The sequence below is a fragment of the Varanus komodoensis genome, unplaced genomic scaffold, assembly GCF_004798865.1.
Source record: "Varanus komodoensis strain SLA01 unplaced genomic scaffold, ASM479886v1 scaffold1, whole genome shotgun sequence".
Taxonomy (NCBI): Eukaryota; Metazoa; Chordata; class Lepidosauria; order Squamata; family Varanidae; genus Varanus; species Varanus komodoensis.
Genome location: NW_025335268.1, coordinates 121,194,115 through 121,215,824, shown reverse-complemented (window position 1 = coordinate 121,215,824; position 21,710 = coordinate 121,194,115). Strand labels below are relative to the sequence as shown.

Genomic DNA, 21,710 nt, shown 5'->3' with positions numbered 1-21,710 from the left:
GTTAGAATGTGTTCAGAATGGGCAGAAATGTGGTGCAGTGCAGAAAAAATTATTCAAGGAAGGCTTTTTCAAAATCGCCCTCTTTTCAATGGAACTTTGCACCTATGTTAGGTTTAGGGTGTGCACCAGGGTTGGGTTAGGGTTAGAAAAACGAGGTTTCCTGGCAGGGTTTTGATGGTTGGAATGTGTTTAGAAAGGGGAGATGGGCGCGATCGCATTTGTGCTCATGGGGGGAGGGGAGGTTACGCTGTACTTACACCCACAGCAAGAAAGAGACCTGGCGCTCAGTTGTGACATGACGTTCGGCAAGAAAAGCGAGCAAAATACTCGTACTGCAAGACATCGCTCTTTTATTCAAATTTAGACAAACTCTTTGCTTCTCTTGCAAAACACTTGCATACCAAGTTCCTCATAGTCCAAAGTTTTACTGTACTTACAGCATGGAATCTCACCTGCTGTTGTTGCCAAGCCTCTCTTCATACACCCTCCTCCCATAACCAAGGTAACCTGCACAAAGTATATTCTCCATGCCATAGAAGAAATGGATGCACCCCTTCGAATGCCGGTGACACACATGTCTACTAAGTAGCAGCCCATCTGCACACAAATGTGCTCAAATCTCTCTCTTTGATACTGCCTTGTTTAAATGGTTTTAAAATTTTAAACTTTTAATGTGTTGTAATGTATTTTTATTTTATATATGTTATTGCATTTTAATATTGGTTTATATTTTAATTCTTGCATTGTACATATATCTGTAGCTTAATATCTGTTTTATGGACTGTTGCATACTACCCAGAGAGTTTCGACTATGAGATGGTACAGAAATGAAATAAAGGAGGAGGAGGAGGAGGAGGAATCATCAACAATGAGATCCATTTATTTAGCTGGATTTGTGGTGGTGATAGTGGAAAGAATATTAAACAAAGAAACATCTGAGTTAAGCCTGGAGCCCAAAGGTAAGTGCCAGTAGATATAGCGATACCAAAGACCTCTGAAAGAAAGGTGCTGTCCTTTAGCATTAAGAAGAGGGACTTTCCAAAAAGAAGATGCTTGCAACCAGGGCACATGCTCAAATACTATCAGCAAATAAGATGGCAGTCACACCTGCAGTTCAGCCTCCTCACCATCTCTTCTGGCTGGGCCAGAGAGAGAGGCAGGTGAACAACAGGTTGCAGTGGTGAACTACAAGAGCAAAGACAAGGGCTGCTTATCAGTGGCCTGTCCATGTGGACCTTAAACAGAAGCTCAGACATGCCTACACTTCATACCAGCTCTGTCCTCTAAGCTCCTGGGAGGGATGGACTTTCCCCTGCTCTGGTCATTGTCTGGTCACCTCCCCACCTGCTGTTCAAATCAATCGTGAAATTGTTCCATTCTTTTGTGGGGGACAGCAGGGAGAAGTAGCCCAGCCCTGCAGAGATTCAGTGCCAAGTTATTCATTACACATTTTATCTTGTCAAAGTAGTGAAATAAAAGGAGTGCTAAGAAGGTAGGCTTATCTTGCTTATCTTTTATTTTCTTCACCTTAAAGAAGGGTGATAGGTTTGCACAACTTCTAGATTTCAGGAAATATGTTATCTTTATGTGCATCAGTGGACATTTCAGCACCGGAAGGGCTCTAAGAACCCAGAGGGGCAAAATCAAAGAAGGAAGGCCCAGAGAATGGCCCAAGAACTGGACAAGAATTCTGTGTAAGGCAGGATTACAGAGGCCAGAGGGTGAGGCAACAATGTCAGAGGTACGTAACATGAGACAGGTGTATCAGATGGCTCATAGTCCTCTGGGGACGGCAACAGCTTGCTCCTAACCCAGCCTCACTGCAGAAGAATGTGAAATCACCGTGTGAAATTAAGCAGCAGTGAATCTGATCCCCAATGAACGAAACGTCTTTTTATTCAGTAGAGCAACCCATGATGTCACTGGAAGAGGCATTAGATTAGATTTCAGGGCGATGGTTTCTTCCCTATTCCTGTTCCTTGTCTCAGCTTTTGTATGACATTCTGTATGTGAGCTATAAGTGTAACAGGAGTCACTTACTCATTACCCCAAAACAAATGTATAACCCTAACAGGGTGTGCCTGTCAGCACAAATCTGCTTATGCTAATGTTTATGTTGCATTGCCAGGAGTCAATAGTTCTTTTTAGGGTTAAGAATACAATAAACATACTCACAGAAGAAGACTAATGATTTCCCGAGGCTATATAGCAAGGGGACGGCATATAAAAACTTTAAATAAATAAATAAATTTATTAAGCAAAAAGTAAGATGGATCGATTCCAGAGATGCCTTGGGTTTTTTTTTGCAGTTCCTCACAAATATATTTATTCAATTAACTTATATTCCACATTACTAGTCAATAGGACTCTCATACATTCCATTATGTACGTATGAACAGATCTTCCTTCTACCTCTGACCAAAAACAGGAGCCATGATTGTCGTTGTAGGTCCAACATTCCTGAAGGAACACAAAACACAAGTTTCCTCAGAAAAAGTAACATCACTATTGTCCTCAGAAGGGAATGTTATACAGTGGGTCAGTGTTGTTACCTGCTGTGACTGGGGAGGAGCTGAGATCATCCTGGTCCCCAGTGCCACCCAGCAATTTGGAAACATTAAAGGTCAAGCTACCCATGACATTTGTCATGCAGTTTGCCCCTGAGAGTAATGTTCCTTTCATAAATAATCAGTCTGGTCCTCCTGATCAGGACCAGACTGATTATTGAATCCTGGAGTGCCTGTGGAAGAGGCTGGAGTGGTGGTCCTGAAACCTTGCATCCTGCTGTGCTCCTAGAGTTTTTATTCAGAAGTAAGAACCACTGAGTTCAATAGGACTTACTCCCATGTAAGTGTGAATAGGTTACAGTCTCAGTGAGATTTGACTCCGGGACTTACTAGGACAATCATGTTTTAAAACCATGGCTATTCCAACATTCTAGTCTAGTGCCGAATATTTGTAGAGAAGCCTTGAGATGTGTAAGCACTGGAGCACTGGAATTTAGGATCCTTGTACACATTTTATAAATATGTCGATCCAGATCTATCTTCTACAAAGCCTGCTAGACTGCCACAGAGAAGAAGGAGCCCATACAAGACAAGGAGAGTTAGAAATCTGTTTCAGTTAGACATGTGCTCCCCTCATATTCCTTGAATAAAATATATACCCACACTTTGCAGATTCCATCAAGATTCCAGTGACAGAATATGACCAAAGTAGGACACAGAAAATGGTCTCGACAAGCCAGCCCACTCGCAGAAACCACTTGTATCAGGGCTGTTGCAGAATTTCAGCACTCTTTCCTCAGGGTGTCATGCTTGGTTTCTTTTCAAATCCACCTCTTATTCAGTGGTTGCTGAATCATCTCAAGTAATTGATTTACTAACAGCGGTTAGTCCATCACAGAGAATCTAACTTTCTCCCTCCTGAGCATTACATGTGGTCTAGAAACACCGCAAGATTAGCCACTTTAGTTTCGGATTAGGGGTGGATGGGTTGTCCAGTCTCATGAAGGATAACCATGTGTAATTAGTACATACATCAGCAGAGAGTGTGGATAAACACCAGGAGCAGCAATTCCATGGTAAATTTTGACAAGAAGGCACTCATCATGACAACCTGCACAGTCACAACTCCAAGGAGGGTCCAAAAATGGGACCCTAGTAGTTTTCATTTGCACCAGAAATAGCCATTTCTGGAGCAAATGGCCAAATTAAAACCCATTTATAAAGTGAATGGGTTTTAATTGCCCTTGCTAGATCAAAACACCCCTCCCCCAAATACTTTGCATTATAGCAAGGATAGCTCACAACTACGTAACAGCAAACAAGACATTGTTGCAGGGAAAAACCAGTGCATGTTAGCTAGTGTGAAGATGACAGCTAAGCTCAGAGGACAGGGAGATGTCTAAGGGGGTGGCAGATGACATCAGCTTCCCTGCTAATCAAAAAGCGCTGGTGCTTGGTCTGGCTCCGCTACTCCACTGCTCAGCAGAGGCAAATATTAACTTCTTCAGTGTTTCATTATTTGGGACATTAGTACTAACTAATTGACTCACATATTTAATAAGTTAAACATCAAGCCCAAATTCTTAATAATATACTTTGATCTGTGATCGCCCTTGAACTACTGCTTGGAGTGCATTTGGGCCATTTGTGGATAACGGGCTATCTCTGCCTCTTGGCCTCCCTTTGTATATGCTGCCAAGCCCCATCCATTTGACACCAACAGCTGAAAGGGAGCAGAGAGTTTCTTCACTGCCTAACATCTGCCAGATTTATTAGAGTGGGTAACTAAAGTGCAGGATTCTTATCTGCTCAGGTATTTCTCCACCAGTTAAAACCCTGATAACATCTCCAACCAGTTTCCTGAAATTGCTACACAGTGATGATGATAGACACCCGGGAGTATTTAGAGTAGAGTTTGCAGAATTGCCTCCCCCTCATCATAAAGATGTCATATAGTGTTCCTGTGGACAGGGTTTTGCCATTCCTCTTTCAAAGCATCATTTATTTATTTATTTATTTTTATTTTTCAATTTATATCCTGCCTTTTTCCTTCAAAGGGCTCAAGGCAGCTTACATCTCCTCCATCTTATCCTCACAACAACAACCCTGTGAGGTAGGTTGGGCTGAGAGTCTGTGACTGGCCCAAAGTCACCCAGTTGGGTCCATGGCTGAGTGGGGACTAGAACCCAGATTGCCTGAGTGCTTTCCATAGCCTTAGTGCCATGTTTGTGACCATGCATGTCTTTCCATGACTTCTTTCTCTTTCTGTCCCTGTCCTGTCCCTCTCCTAAACTCTCTGGGCATCTTTTGTTTATTTAGCTTGTGCTTGAAATGTCTGGCCCCAGATCCAGGTACCTGCTGCTTGAACCTGGTTGTGTTTAGTCCCTGAAATAGGATTTTACTGGCTTTCTTGTACAAATTGGCTCTCAGCTCCGTACTCCAATCTGTAAAATGGGTTAATGTTTTCTAATTGCTGCATTCCATATACTGCATGTGGATGACATAAGAAGGGCCTTGCTGGGTAAGGAAAAAAGGATACAAAACACTTGCCTTGTACAGCATCCTGTTTTCCAAAGGCCTCTGGAAAGTCCAAAGGCAGGTCATGAAAGAAACAGCCTGCTACTGGTGGTGTTACAAGTGACTAGTATTCCAAAGCGCAGTGCTGGTGATCCTGCAGCAGAATATAGTTACCACGACCAGTAGCCCTTTGGCCTTCAACTCCTCATGGCTGGTTTGGGCTTGCTGGGAGTACTAGGCCTTTTTCTGTCTGATCAGGCATAGACTTGCATGCTTATTTTCTAATTCCCTCTTAAAGCCGTCCAAGTTAGCAGCCATCAGCACATTTTCTGGTAGCTCAGTTCCATGTTAACAATGCACTTCCTTTGGGCTGTCCTTAGCTTCCAATCATTTCATTTCATTGGATTATCCTAGTTCGAGTATTACAAAAGAGGGAGGAAAAACTCCATGAACAGTTTCTCAACACCATACTTCATTTCACACACTTCTTCCCTCTTCTGACATGCCTCTTTTCTAAACTAAGGAGGCTGAAAACTGTAACCCTTCTACATAGCAAATCATTCTCCTAATTATTTGGCAATTTAGGTACCTTTCTAGATATTCTTTTAGAGGTGTAGTGGTCAGATATGTACACAGTATTCTAAATGTTGTCACTCTACAGAGATTTGTATAGCGGCATTACAATCCTGGCAGTTTTCTCTTTAATCCCTTACCTAATAATCCCCAATTTAGCTTTGGACTTTGTTTTTTCATAGCTGCTGGACACTGAGTTGAGTTTCCATTGATCCATCTACCATGATCCCAAGTTCTCTTTCCTGGTAAGTTACTGCCAGCTAAGACCTCACCAAGTTAGAATTTTATTTGCTTAGTGGGCATCCCTGTACACTTGTTTGCACTGAACTTCATTTGCTATTTTAATTCCTGTTTAATTCCAATAACTTTTTGGAATTCTTCCCTATTCCGTTTTGTTTTAACCCACCCTAAATAATTTAGGGTCATGTTGAACCATGATCATTTCACAGCTCACCCATAATTCCAGATCATTTATGAATGCATCTGAAAACAACAGTCCCAATTTAGATTCCTGGAGGATTGAAACATAGAAACAGAGTGAGTCAGGAGTGGGGGGGGGGGGGAGGTCCTCCCAGATCATCTAGTCTGACCCCTGCCTCCAGCCAGCTCCACTCATGACATGCCTACCATGCCTTCCACTGTTTATAGCCACCATTTCGAGAACTGTCCACTGATTCCATTTTTCTTGATATCCAGCCTTGTTACTGTTCTGAGCAACCCAAGCCAGCTTACGTAGCACCATTAAATCCTCACAACAACCCTGTGTGGTAGGTTAGGCTGAGACTAACCAGCCCAATTCAGCCAGTGAGCTTCATGGTTGAATGGGAAGTAAAACCTGGCCCTCCTAGGTTCCCAGTCAATGCTCTAATCACCACAACACACCAGCTCTGTTCCTTAACCAGTTACTGATCCATAAAAAGACATTTCTTGCTCCATGTTTACTAAGTTTGCTCAGGAGTCTTTGGTGAGGTGTCAAAAGCCTTTTGAAAATCCAAGTGAACTACAACTTCTAGAGAATTCCTATCCACTCAGGTTCCAAAGTTGAACTGATTTCAGAAGCTGGACAGAAATAATTCTGCTCTTCTTTCAGTTCTCTGTAGGACTGCAAAAACTGCAGATAGTACCACAGAGGAATGGATTCCAATTTGTGGTGTGTACTTTTTATTATGTGGTGTGTGATTTTTTTTCTTTCTATCACCTCCTTCTCTAAGCAAGATCATGCAGTTACAAGTTCTGCAGGAACTTTGGAAAGAGATGTGCTTTCTGGCCCAAGCAAGGTCTCATATCCCACATACCCGGACTGAACGATGCTAATAGGCCCCTCCAGCTAGGTCTTCCTTGCAAAGGCAGGACACGGGCCTCCGCTGTGGCTAAAAGGTCTGGATTTGAAAGCACTAGGAAGCAATCTGAAAAGGTGCCTTTGCTTTTCACGAGTTCAGCAAGAATGCGGAGCAGGAGTTTCTGGCTTGGGTGGGACGAATGCACAGCCAGGAGAGGCGAAGGCTTGGGCGGAGCATCCGCAACTTGAGGCTAACTGGCCGGGCCAGTTTAAAAGGGGCTCCAGCTCTTTGCAGGAAAGCAGCGCTTGCCGAGCCGCTCAACAGTCGTCAGGGAGATTGGAGATCGCTGCGCGAGGAAGATGGGAGTCACGCTGGGCTATTGGGATATCCGTGGGGTAAGTCGCGGGGCGTCCTCTCGACTAGCGAGCCTTCCATTGTAACGCGGACGTCCCTCTTCTTTTGACTGGCGAGATGCAACCGGAGAAGTGCTACGAAGACTCATTTGTAGGCAGGAAACTCGTCGCTGCCTGCTTGCCTGCCTGCGAGTCAAAAGTCGTAGATCCTGCAAGAAAGTGGGGCTGCAGCGGCCCTGGAGCCCGAGGCCGCGATCCTGCATGCCCACACGAACCTGCAAGTGAGCCACACTGAAGTCGGTGGCACTTGCTTTTCAGCAGGCAGGCACGGGTCGCCGAATCTGCGGCCCACTCCGGCCCTTCGGTGCGCTTCCCTATTAACTTCAGTGAGGATTAATAGATTTAAAGGGAAGCGTTTTCTCCCAGGCTGTTTCTTCTGGGCGTGGAATCGGCCAGCCAGTCCCGGCGCTGGAGCGGCTTCCCTCCCCTGCTCCTGGGCAGCCTTACCCCTGCACTTGGAAATGAAGGCCACAACCGGGCAGCAGATTGAGGAAAATGGGCACGGCATGGAGAAGGGGAAGGCGCTGCTGCTCTCTCCTCAGCTTTTTGAGAAAGTCAGCCGCTGGCCAAGAGTCAGCCTAAAAGTTGTGTGTGGAGGGTGTCTCCTAAACATCATCGGATTTGCAGGCCTTTTAAAGGAAAAATTGTGAATTAAAAAGAATATTTATTTGTAAAAGGGAAAAGAAAAATAGGGAAAGAGAAAAATTAGGGGAGCAATCCTCCTGTAGCCCACCTTGGCTACAAATGGGCCCCTCTGTGGGCAGGCTTGGCTCCTTCATTTCTCAGAGGCAGAGGTGGAGTGTCTTAGAGCTCTTTGTTCAGTAATGGGGTTGATGATCATGCTCATAGAGCCAGTGTGGTGTCGTGGTGAAGAGCATGGGAATGGGACTCAGACGACCTGGGTTCTAGTCCCCGCTCAGCCATGGAGCCAACTGGGTGACTTTGGGCCAGTCACAGACTCTCAGCCCAAGCTACCTCACAGGGTTGTTGTGGGGATAAGATGGAGGAGGAGATGTAGGCTGCCTTGAGCCCCTTGTAGGAAAAAGGCAGGATATAAATCGATAAATAAATAAATATAGGTATATTTGCAAAGGGGGATGTAATGCCTGGGCCACACAGGATGACTAACATCACTGCATGAAAATATCTACCAAATCAACCTAAGACTACCTGCTATTGAGTCAGAATACTGGCCCATCCAGGCCAGTGCCATCTAATCTAACTGGCAGGAGTGTTTTTGGATTCCAGAGAGGAGTCTCTCCCAGACCTGCCTGGAGATCCCTGAGACTTTTGGCACACAAAGCACAGTCCTGCCACTGAACTATGTTCTGTCCTTCATCTGGAACCACCAGAAGTGCCTCATCTGAAAGCCATCCTGAGGCCACTGCAAAGGAGGACATATAAATATTTAGATTAAATTAAATTAAATCTGATGAGCTCAGGGACTGGGCAGGCTGATAAAGGAGGAGCTTTCTCAAATAGTCTGGTGCCCATCAGTGCATCTAGTCCAGTACTGAAAACACTGACAGGCAGCAGTTCTCCAATGCTTCCTACCCCATTCAAAGATGGTGAGCATTTAACTGAGAACCTTCTGCATATAAAACCTCATCTCTTCCTCTGGGCCATGGGCCCTCCCACAATTTAGGGCTTTTATACTAGTCACATCATCTTAAAGCATATAGGTACAAGCGCAGTTCCTTCAGCAAAGCTGTTACTTGCTGAAAAGGGGCAGTCCCTGAAAACAGGAGAGCTGCTGGCAACTGAAGCTTCTAAGGGCAAGGTCCACACAAAGCAAACATGGTAATCTGGCCCTGTGGCTACTAGTGTGTATAACACTGTGGCCAAACTATTCCTGCTTATCTTAATAGTTCTTGCAACAACCCTGCTGCAAGGACAGATTGGCATTATTTGCCTCCAGCTATTACCCAGCTCCAGAAGGAGGTGCGCTTGAAGCTGAGAGGGTGATCTCAGCCACAAGGGAGCTTTGCAGCAGAGCTGATGTGTGAACTCCGGGTAGGGGCTGGATCCTGATTCATACAGCTTACGTTTCTACCCACAATGCTACACTACATTTCAACCAATAAGAATAGTTCTGCCAGCCGATTTACACGTAGATTTCCTCTGATGATGCTAAATAAGACAGTTGTGGGGAGGGGGAGATGGGGGGTGTCTAAAGCCTCTCTGAGCCCAGGTTGCTTGGTTAACCTGAGTCCAGTGAGGTCTACTTGGGAATTCAGATGCCTGCTAATTTATGGCTGGAGTGGGGAACCTGTGGTCCTTTAGACTCCAACTCCCACCCTCCCTGCCCATTGACCATGATGTCCAGAACTGCTGAGAGTTGGAGTCCAACAACATCTAAAGGACCACAGATTCCCCATTCCTGATTTAAGGTTTTGTCTCCTGCAAATGACAGAGGCTACATTTGGATGTCCTGCTAAACTAGGATTTCTTGCAGGAATGGATATCCTTCACCATAGGTTGTTCTAGCGAAGGTTGAAGGGAATTGTAGGCCAAGAGATCTGGAGGGCTTCGAGTTGTCCATCTTGGTCTGTCATAATGCAAATGGTCCTTGCCTCCCGGGAGGCTTTTGTGCACCTCTCTCATCTGGCATGGCTATGAGGAAAAGATTTCAATTCATTGCAGATAAATGCATCTTGTGATCCCTAAAATTTTCTTACTTTTATCTATTTAAAATCAAGTGAGTGTCATTAACTTTGGTCTGGTGCTGTCTTGTTTCAAACAACCTACAGTTAAGACTGGCCAGAGTGTGGATGATGTGTGCGTAATCTAAGACAGCAGCACATGTCTCCAAATACCTCCTTGTGGCTGAGCAGTTTATTAGGCTTATTCCTGTTATGATGAGCCACGGGTTACGTTATCATGTCCTTCAGGTGCAGCCATTGACAGGGAACAGAGCTTTCAGGAATATGGAATGTGAGCATGATAGTGGAAGGGAACCACTGTTGCTTCTCTTGTCTATAAAAGGCCTCATTAGCCGCTACATATTAAGCTGCAGTCCTGTGCATGTTTGGACAGAAGAAAGTCCTACAAAATGCTACTTTGGATGGGAGTTTTTTTTCTGTCTAAACATGCAGGATCCTACCTTTAAGAGCAGAAATAGAGCCCAGCTAGATCAAAGGCCTACCTGTTCCCACGGTGGCCCATGGGAGGTCCATAAGCAGGGCACAAGTGCAGGGACACCTGCTGCTCTCTGCTCCAGCATACTGGTCTGCAGAGACATGCATATGGCCTGATTTTATTATGGGAGGTAATATAAAGCTATCTTGATTATCTCTCAGAGCCTTGGATTCCATTTTACTAATTCTCTTCTTTTACCCCCTGCAGCTTGCCAATCCAATCAGACTACTTCTGGAATACACAGGAACATCCTATGAGGACAAGCACTACAGTGGCTTGGGAGAAGGTAAGGAACTAAAAGGATCTTTCAAGATCAAAAGCAATGTGCCTCTGATTGCTGAACATTGGGTCAAGCAAAGGGGAAAGGGGCAGTTACCTTTGTGTTTGGAAATTCTGCTGGTAACTTCTTATGTCAGATGGTTTCAATATGATGGTGTGTCTCTCTCAAAACTTTTGCTGCTTTCTGCCAGAACTGGGCCCCACCATTTCCCCTGCTGTACTAACACACAAAAGCTCTGAACAAACACTCTTCTACAATTCTGCCATATTTTATTACTGACCTTTCCCATAGCACAGAAATGATGTCATCTTTTTGGAGCAAGAATTTCTCTCTTGAACAGAAAGCAAGAGAGCAGAGAAAGCTAGATCTCCAAGAATACTTTGACCCAGAGAGGATAGTCTAAAAGCCATTCATGGTTTTAGTTTGACTGGAGAGAGAGGGGATTATCTTCTGCTGTAACTACTGGTTGTACTTTCAGAATCAAAGTGGCATTGTTCCAGAACAGACAGAATCCAAATCTGAACCCTCTTGGAATGTTTTAGGGATCTGGAGGAATACAGAGACTCACATGGGCTGGCTTTGCACATCAGGTTAAGTCACCCTGTAAATAAGCCACCTCGGGTTGGTTCATTGCAAAACAATACACAGAACTCCCTACAGTCAGTTGGACTTGTCACGGATTGCTCTCCTCCTCTTTCACCCTAAGTTCTCCTGATGGCTCTGGCAAGTAACCCAGGAGTCTTTGTTGCAGAACTCCTCATTGCCCCAGTCCTTGCCTCCGCACCCTTTCTGCAATTGCCCACAGGGCTTGCTGTTACCAAGGCAAACTCTCCATCCTCTGCATCAGTTTGTCAAATCATGAGCACAGTAGCAAAGTCACCAGCATTTAGGGGGAGGGGGAACATTTTGCTGTTGCACATTCCCTCCCCATGTTATTTAGAGAAGCATCCCACATTCCCACTTTGATACTTACATTGCTTGAAAGCAAACACTTGTGTCACAATACTCTAAAGCAAGCACATTTGCTCCTAAAGTATCTCCACTTCTCTAATATTTAGCAAAGCATCCTGCATTGCCCCTGCCCCTTTGGTGTTTCATTTGCTAGCTAGTAAACACCTTAAAGGGAAAAGAGAGCTGGCTTGACTTTACTCTAAAGTAAGCACACCCACTGACAAAGTGCCTTTCTTCCATCTGCTATGGGGTCCCCGGTCTTCTAGCTTGCCATTTCTTCTCATTGCTAGCTGGCACACTTTGGTATGGGTTATAGAGCAATGAGTAGGATGGGAAAGCATATACAAATGCCATGATAAAGCAGTAAAATGGAGGAGAAAATTGTGGAAGTGAAAAAGCAGCTGTCAGCTGAAAATAGCTGAGGGGGGATGGTGGTGGCATGAACAAGACTCTGAGGAGCAGCACAAGGTGTTGCTGCTCCAGCCAGGTAGCTCCCCAGCCTCTCCTGGCAACACACAAGAAATTGCCCAGCTGGGTTCAGATGACACAACAACCATAAAACAAGCCAAGAATTTGCAGGGTAGCTTTTTAATGAAAATAAACCACATGGTAGGTTGTCATGTGATATGAACCAGGTTGCTGTGTCTGCAGAACTAATACACAGAACTTTCCCCAAACTTTCTAGGATGGGAAAAGGGAGTAAAGCGAAGAGGCAGTACACATCTCTGGCTGACAGCAGTAACTTCTAGTCACTTTGCATGGTTTTATCAGGGCAATACCAGTGCTTTGGAGCAGGAATATTAAGGCTATAATATTCCATTGTTCTGAGCTCTTTACTAGTTTTCTCTCTTGGGAGCAGGAGTTTTAATATGGTTTTGTAGAGTCTGCAGGACCTGGGAGGATGTAGAATTGAATGCCTGTTCAAAAATGTTGGCTATCAGGTCCTATTGCCTCTGAGGCTGTATGTTCCAGATCCACAACCTCCTCCTGTCTTACTGCATTTTCTGTGACTTTGGTGATGATTGAGCAGAAAGCAAAATAAGTTCTTTCATTGTAATTTTCTAGCCCCTGTACCCATCCTTCTGAAATTATGCAGAAGGACCACCTTTATGCTATATGCTATTTTTATTATACTCCCTCAAAACAGAGAGGTAGAAATGCAGTTTTTATGTGGGGATGAGGAATGTGTAAATATCAGGGTTATAACTGGAAACATTTGGAATTGCTGACCCAAGGGAGAAACTGAGCACTAAAGAGAAAGGAAACTTGGGCATGTATAGAAGGGAACTTGGCACTTACTGTTTAAATCTATACTTACAGCTCCTGATATAGACAGAAGTCAGTGGACAAACGTGAAGGAGAAGCTGGGCTTGGACTTCCCAAATGTATGTAGCAGCTGTTGGCATAACCAGCGATGTGAAATTGTGGGTTGAGTGGGGTGGGGGTGTTTGCTGTTGCTCACACTGAGATAGGCAAAAGTAAGTAGGGGAGGGAACTGTACACACTCCTGCAAAACCACTTTGGATTGTCATGACCGCTTTGCTTCACAAGTCAAGCCTGCATCCCAGTTGAAAACCAGGACTGCCTGGGAGTTGAATTTAAAGCAGTGGGCTGCAGTGATCTTGACTTCTCCCATGAATTTCTGGCCTCTCTTTTGAGCACATGCCAAAAAAGGCAAGGGAGAAGAAATGTTCAGCAAATGTGACTTTAAAAACAGCACAGCCCCATGAATCCTACAACAAAGACTCTCACTGGATTTCCAAGGCATGGGTGACAAGCGTGATGGGTGATTGGGCTGTTTGAACTGGACTGTTTCTTGGAGGGTGGCTTTTTGAGAGAAACAAGCCTCTCTGACAACCCATAGTTTGTTCTAGGGCTTGTGGTATCTGTGATGAGTTGTCATGTCATCCAAACCCAGGTAACTGATCCCATTGTGGTTACTGAGAACCAGCAGCAAGCCACTTGGCAAAAGTGGCATTTTGGCATCCTGGCCCTGGCTTGTTGTCTCCCCGCATGATCTCAAGTCCTTACAGCTTGCCACAACTTTTTTTGTCCTTTTAACCTTCCCCCACCCCCATTCCACGGAGATGAGGCTCTCCAGCCTCATGGCTAGTTTACATGATCTCTGTTTTGACAGCCACTGAGAGCCCTTTCAAGGGGCCCAAGTGGCTCATTGGAAAGACAGTCAGTGATGTGGAAACAATGTATGTGTGCTCGCATGTGTTTGTCCCCAGAATATGTGCAAATGTTTTCAGCTTTGTGTTAGTGCACTTGATTAACAGTGGAGATGCACAGTTTTGCCAGTGTGGAACCCAGAGTTGTACAATATCTGGGGGAGCAAGCACCAATCCTGGGCATCCTTCTCAAGGGGCTTCAGGCAGAGCTTTCCTTTGCCTTGCTTTCTCTTTACAGCTGGCAAAAAGTGAGCTGCCAAGAGAACACAAAGGTGCAAGGGATATTTGCTCATGAAAACGGGGTGGTGAGATGTATGCCCACTGCATGACGAGAACCTCATCTGTTTCTTTTTTGCCTTGCCTCTCCTCTGGATGATGCATGCCTTCTGCTTTCCCCTGAGACTCTGGCTGCTCAGGAAAGTGCATCCCACCTGCTTTTCCTTTAAAAAGGGGGTCTGACAAAGCAAATTATGTCTTAAGAGAAATACATGGCTATATACGACATTGTGGCATACCAGTGTGCCCTCTAACACAACCTTCCTAAGTGCAAGTATAAAGGAAGATATTCTGACTGGAGATGTTACTTTTCCTTGATGCAGAATTTGGAAGTTTGATGTGAGAGGGGAAGGTAGAAAGAAAAGGTGCTGTATGCTAAAAGAAGGAAGAAGTTAGACAAGAAAATGATTTAAGGTCAAATGCACTCCAAGGCATATAACTCTGCGTATTTGAAGGTTTGTGTGAATTCAAATCATGGAGTGAGTGGGAGATTTGTCTTCAGGGTCCAGGCTCCAGAGTTTGAAGGCCTTGGATTTGGAGCTGCAAAGAATCCTATGGCCCCCAGACAATATTGCAAAGTTATAGGAGCGTGCCCTTCTTTGCTGTTGCTGCTCCTTCCCTGGTCTTTTCTGCAAGAGACTGCCTTTTGAGGTAGCTGCTGGAACCTAGTGCTTGCCTAATCCCATCTGCAAATCATTGCAGGATTTTTTTTAAACTTTGGCCATCGCTGTGCAGAATTGCTATGTCCATTGTTTGAAGGCCCTGAGAAACAAATTTAGTATGCAACAGTGTATTCCTTCTTTACATAATCTTCAAATATGCATACTCCTACTGTTTATCCTAAGAAAGTTGGGAGTTATCCAGCGAGGATGACTGGACTATGAAATAACATATGAATTATCTGGCCTCATTAACCCTCTTCTCTTTCCCTAGCTCCCATATTTAATTGATGGCGAGAGAAAAATCACACAGAGCAATGCTATCCTGCGATACATTGCACGCAAGCACAAAATGTGTGAGTGATTATTTGAATGCCCACTAAAAATGAAAACATATTGCTGCTAAATGGTGGGTTGGCAGGAGATTCTTACTTTCTATGTTGCATTGTCACAGGTGGTGAGAATGAAGATGAAATGATCAGAGTGGATATCCTTGAGAACCAGGTCATGGATTTCCGAATGGGATTTGCAAGACTGTGCTACAGCCCTGATTTTGTGAGTTTTGTGGTTTGTGCCCTCTTTCTACACTGGCTCAGATCAGGAATTCAACAGGTGAACTGAGAATTGGTTAGGGATAAATATGAAGTGAATAAGCAGGAATTCAGCACTTATGAAAGGTTTAACAAATAATCCTGAAGTTGGAAGGGAAACAAACAAACAAAAAAAATCTGTGTTTAGCATTGCAAGGGAGGGAGGGAGGGAATGAAAGAGAAGAGGCCTAGACATGGAAGCTTAATAGTTCAAGGGTCCATGAGACTTTAGCTGGAAATGTTTATGCATCTACCTCTTCTTGCAGGAAAAACTTAAGCCTGAGTACATGGAGCAACTACCTGGGAAGCTCAAGCAGTTCTCGCAATTTCTGGGAGACAAGAAGTGGTTTGTGGGGAAGAAGGTATATGTACTGAATGTGCTTTAAACAGAGACAAAGATAGCTCAAGTTCTCTGCTTCATTATAAAATGCTTTCCCTTTTTACCTTTTCCAGATCACCTATGTAGATTTCCTTGTATATGATGTCCTGGACCAGCAAAGGATCTTTGAGCCAAAATGCTTGGATCAGTTTAGAAATCTCAAGGATTTCCTTGCTCGCTTTGAGGTGATGTTTACTGTGATTTATGCATGAATCTCCACCATAGACTATTGAAGTTTGCTTGGACTGAGAACTCTCCTTTGAGAAACAATTACAAGATATGAGATTGTTTAGCTTAAAAAAAGGAGTGGAAGGAGAGACATGACAGAGGTGGAGAGAGGGCACAGAGATACATTTTTCTTCCTTTTTCATGACAGAACCTGGAGTCATGCCATGAAGTGAATTGGTAGACAATTCAGAGAAGAGAAAGAACATTCCCACAGAGTTAAAATATGGAATTCACTTGCACAGGACATAATGAAGGCCACAAATCTGGATGGCTTTAAAGGGTTTTGGATGAATTCCCGAAGGAGAAGCTATCCATGCCTGCTTGTTTTGCTGGCTGTCCTTTGTTATGAGAGGCAGCCGGCTCGGGGGCTGAGGGAAGAGGAAGGTCTTGCACTCCAGGCTTGCGTGTGAGGTTCCCGTGAGCAGCTGACTGGCCACTGTGTGAAAAGAATGCTGGACTAGATGGTCTGATCCAGCACAGCCCTTCTTCATGCCAGGGAACCTTCCCCAAATTGTTCTGCCTTTACCATGTCATTATATCACAGTCCCTAATTTGTACAAGTAAGGCTTTACGAGGGACGCTAGAGAAATCCACAGCAGATCTAAATGACATTGGATTTCTATGAATCTGACCCACAGAATCTGCAGAGGATCTGCTTTTCCAAAAACATGAGAGGAATATGAATACAAGGCAAAACTCTCTGAGCCCCTATTTTATCAATGAGGCTGGGCAATGACCCAATGAAAGCTTCATCAGAATGCAGCTCTTTATTGTGTAATTACCTCTGCCTTACTTGTGCAATTTTACCAGAAATCCAGAGAATGCCAGCATCCCTTTGTAAGCCTCCCATGTTTGCTACCATTTCTTCCGCATTCCTTCTTACCAGAAAAAAATCCAGTAAGGAAAGAAGAACAGACTAGGTGCACAGTGCCTTTATCAATTCATTAGGAGTCTTTCAACTAGAAGCAGCCCACTTCTCAAAGTTACACTTTTTATAGCCGGTTAGGGGTTTTGCAGTAGCTGGTTAGGGTGGAAACCGTTCAGATGGCCTGATAGAAAAGCTGATACTCCATGACAGCTGAGGAAAGCCAAAAGCAGATGGTGTCAGCCCTGCTTCCCTTTTCAAGGGATTCTATTTATAATGCTACTGCTGATAAGGGAGAAAACTTGCATTTCCTCTCCTGCTGCAGTGACAATTTTAAAAGTTGCTTGAATACCTCAGTCCCAAATTATTAAAATCTGTACTTCCAAGTTACAGTGCAAGAATGTTATATCTCTATGTTGTTGAAAAAAGTACACACTACAGGGACAGGGTGAAAGATGCCTCACAATTCCTCCTTTGATAGGAACTGATGAGTTGTTTAAGCTGCTGCAATAGCTTTTTGAGGTGTGGGCTTGAGAAAAGTTTGCTTCATACTTGCATTGCTTGGGGTGCTTAAATTGACTTCTCCAGTGAGCAAAGGGCAACTCCACTGGTTTAAGTATTATCTAAAAGTATCAACTACTTGCTTTCTTCCCCACCCCAACCTTAAGGCAAAGATTAGTCATCTGGGGTTTTTTTGCAGAATGTCTTTAGATTTGGCATGATTTCCCTTTCTTGCAAGACACATGTTTCAGCACTGGCTTTCTTTTTGGTTTTCTTTAAAGACTGAGCACGAGAGTGCCTATTTTTCCTCATTTCCAACAGGAAGGCATTACCTCCTCCCTGCCCCAAATTCCACAGAATAGGTGCTGCGGTGGACCAGTAGGAATCTCATAAAAATCAAACCGTGCCTTTCCAGAGCATAATAGAGTAACTGGCCTCTGTCACTGCTTGTACTCTGCCACTCATCCAGGCTGTTTGGCTTTCCAGTCTAGGTCTGGGGTGAGCAGCATGCGGTCCCATAAGCCAGATAGGACCCCTACTGGCCCCCAGTATATTTCAACCCAACTATAAGAACAAATCTGAAATGGCCACTGGATTCTTTTAGTGCTCTATAGCTACAAGGCAAACAAGCTAATGTTGACCCTTTGGGTACTTCAGCTGCTCCAGCTGCCAACTGTTAAATGGTTTTTATTTTCTTTTTTCAGTGTCATTGGAGATAGAGAGAGGCATTGCGTGCCAAGGGGAAAGGTCCAAGGAGCAAAAATGGCCCTAGGCCTCCTGAAATTGACTACCCCGCCCTAGAGAGTTCTAGGCAGCTACCTAGAAATGTGACTAAGTCTGCGCCATGAAATCTTCCTTTGCCAACTTAGCACTCACCCAAGTGTTTGGATTATGACTTTTGGCTTTCCACACCATTGGCTGTGCTGGCTGGGGCTGATGGGAGTCAGAGTCAAAAGCATCAGTCCATTCACAGTGGCCATCCAGCTGCTGTAGGTTCCCACAAGCAGGATGAGTGCAAAAGCAGCCTCCCACCCATGTTCCCCAGCAAATGGTGTGCACAGACATCCTGCCTCCTTTACTGGAGGTAGCATTTTGAAATCTAGTTTAGTAGTCCTTGACAGCTTTACCCTCCATGAATGTGTTTGGCCCCCTTAAATCTGCACTCCGATTTCCAGCACACCAGCTCTTGCTGCAAGGACACATTGGAAAGGCTTGCCATGCCAGGTTGCGATAAAGGCTTTGCACATTTTAAAAAATGCCAACTGTCTCATGTCATGGCTAATAGGCTTCCCGATACTAAGCAGGCATTTGCAGTTTTCTTCATGAGGTAGGTTCGGACTACTGAACTGTGCAATGCCATTGTTAGCTAATGAAGATCTTTCTTCTGACTTTCTCTACAGGCTTTGGAGAAGATTTCTGCCTATATAAATTCCGCCCGTTACATCAAGACTCCCATCTTCTGGAAAACTGCCTTGTGGGGGAATAAATAAGAGTAGATGAGACCACGAGGCTGCCGTGTTGACTCTTGTGACTATCTGCTAGATTCACGTGACACGACAACACATAGTCAAGGATGAGTGTGGATGGTTGTTGGACTGTGAACTCAACCTTACCATGTCTATGAACAACCCACAGAGAAAGCCCATGCTTTGTTGCTGAGTTATGAGCTGTGCATGGTTAACAAACCACACCTTGTTAGCACAGCTTGGTTCACACAACACGGCAACTGACAGTTCAATAGCAACCGACACCGACTCAACCCACAGCCCACTTTGAGTATGAGTTACTGTCCTGTGTGAATCCAGCAAATGTCTCAGTGAGCGACCGTGAATCACCTGCATCCTTCCATCCCTGTCAACTTCATCAAGGAGTGTCCAAATGCATCACTCCAAGATATGACGTATCTAATAAAAGTTCCTGGCCACTGAAAGAGCATATTGTCTTGCATTTCCTAGCCTCTGGCCATAAATTCCCCATAGCAATTACTCTCCATTCCTTCATTTTAAAGACAGATCAAATGCTGCTAGCAAACTATTGCTTTCCTATGGAAATATATTTGAATACTGTAGTCATTAGGCATAAAATAAGATGAGCCTGGAATGTGAAAAAGCATCTTCCTACCCCATCCCTGAGACACTGTTTCGCAGCCAGGTGGGGTGACAGCCAGGTGCATTGTTAGCTTGTGTCAGCCCAATACCTGTGAGCCAGGCACACTGGCAAGGACCAGGGAGACGTAAAGCAAGCTTGGTTGGTATGATCGAAAGTACTATAATGTGCTTTCTTCTTCCGATAAAGGGCTGTATTCAGAGTTTATCCTAAGTAGAGTAGATCCATTCAACTGAAGAGAATTTAAGTTAATTAAGGTGCTGGAAGTAGAAGAATTTTTTTTCTGTCTAAACATACCCAGGATGGCACCATTAAAAAACAAAAGCAGAATATTTTTCTGCTGCCCTTCAGCCCCCACACCCCGAGGCTCCCAAAACAGCTTACAATCAATTGATGAAATAAAACGGTTCCTCCTTGTAGGCATAAAAGCTTAAAGGTCAAAGACTGGGTTCAGAGAATATAACCTGAACTTGAGTGTTGAGTATGGTTTGAGTGTGGGTTGTGATTAAAATGTGGGTTATTGTGTTGTCTGAATTCAGTTGAAGAAATAAAATGGGATGGGGAATGTAAGGAAACTTCAGGGATTGTTGTACAGTTCCCTAGATACTCCCAGATGTCCAGCAACTAATCTTAACATTATTATAAAGGCATTTTTCTGACCCTGTAGCTACCTCCAGTGATTGATCTATGGGCATTTAGCTTTCATTCTGACCCCTAGCCCATCAATATTTACCCATATCAATACTCATAGGTATCCAACATGGTCCTGTAGATACTTGCCTCTTTCCATGAGCATTTATCCTGATCCTGAAAGATACTTAGCTGTATAACTCTGAGGATATCCATCCTGGCCTTTCAGGTATTTATGTCACTCTATGATCTTTTATCCTGAGTGCTGCAGACACCAGTATCACTGCAGAGACTTTCTGCCTTACCTGGCAGCAACTACAATTTCTAAGAAGTGGGTCCGATCCTTCAGCTATTGACCTGAATGATAGGCTGTACCAATTTAGATTAGTAAAAGCATACTGTTGCTGTATTCCATGGTTTCATTGTTCATTTGAGATAAGAATAGAAGATACATATTCCCATTGCTGATGGGACACACCTTGTAACATGGTCGAAGACAAAAAATGAGATTTTCAGCAGGGCTGGTGGAATAGCCGTGCTGTATCTCCAGAGGGTGGGCAGTCCAATCAGAGTCAGCTCTGGTGTCCTCTCAGCCTGCTCCTGCCTCCCTTGCTCCTTATACTCAAGTTATGCCTGTATTGGGTATGTTACAAAGAGCTGGGATTATGAGGTGAAATATAGACTGGGACGCAAAGCTCACAAATTTTACAACTCCTTTAAAAAAAATGCAGTTCAGTTCAATCCATTCACATTTTCTGCATTCATTCCAATAGCTACTCTTGCTGGAAAAGGGAGCCAGGTTGTGTGTATATGTATATTCACTGCCTCTTTAGTGACTGTGTCTTTCTCATAGTTATGGCCATATGTGCACAAGAGTGCAGGAGCTCTACAGTAAACAGCCTTCACAGAACAGTAGAAGTATGTTAAAAGGTGGGGCTGGGATAGAGTTACAGCTGTGTTGTTTGTGGCTAATTTTCAGCACAAACAAAGTTAACAGCATTGTGGGCCATGATCTGCTCTAGATTGCATGGAATATTAATACCCCAGTGACTAAATCACAGCTTCGTACGAAGATGTGCATTTAATTATGTAACAATTAAACAATTAGTTAGGTAACAAACTGGAAAGTCCAGTGGAAACTAGAGAGCAGAGATTTTCATCATCCAGGCAAGGAGTGGAACATTTCTTTCAGCCAAAGAGCCAAATTACATTTTGGAGAAATCTCTAGGGGCAGGGTCAAAGGCAAAAGGGTTAGGGTCAAAAGTACCAGCTCAGTGTATCTTAAAGTTTCTTCTGCCAGGAACTAAGCTGTAGGAGGGACAATACTAGATAGAAGCTCCTGTGAAGTATGAATCTGCTCCATTAAAGGGAAATGTATCTTCCTCCAGTCCTGGTTGAACATCACTTAGCTGGGCAGCCAAACCACTAACAGTATCCCTTGGACTAGTCTCAGCGTATTGGCTCTCTCCTATTGCCACACTGATTCAGAGTGCCCACTACCTCACTACCGCGTTGCAATGCCTCTAACTCCTGGCTCAGTCACACCTCCCCATCTCCCTTCTGGCAAAGCCCTTCCCAGAAGGTGACAAAGGCAGTTTCCATTCCAAAGCCGGCCCCAGTGCCCACCTGAAATAGATCCAAAT

General features: G+C 44.3%; 1 protein-coding gene across 1 annotated transcript; it reads left to right on the top strand.

The window, feature by feature from the left end:
- Window positions 1-7,135: 7,135 nt before the first annotated feature.
- LOC123033972 (glutathione S-transferase Mu 1-like) lies at window positions 7,136-19,261 on the top strand. The gene is made up of 8 exons (XM_044450954.1): window positions 7,136-7,272; window positions 10,636-10,714; window positions 12,980-13,044; window positions 15,043-15,124; window positions 15,223-15,323; window positions 15,625-15,720; window positions 15,812-15,922; window positions 18,732-19,261. The coding sequence occupies exons 1-8, from the start codon at window positions 7,237-7,239 to the stop codon at window positions 18,819-18,821; spliced, it is 660 nt and encodes a 219-aa protein (XP_044306889.1). The 5' UTR covers window positions 7,136-7,236; the 3' UTR covers window positions 18,822-19,261.
- The last annotated feature ends 2,449 nt before the right edge of the window (window positions 19,262-21,710 follow it).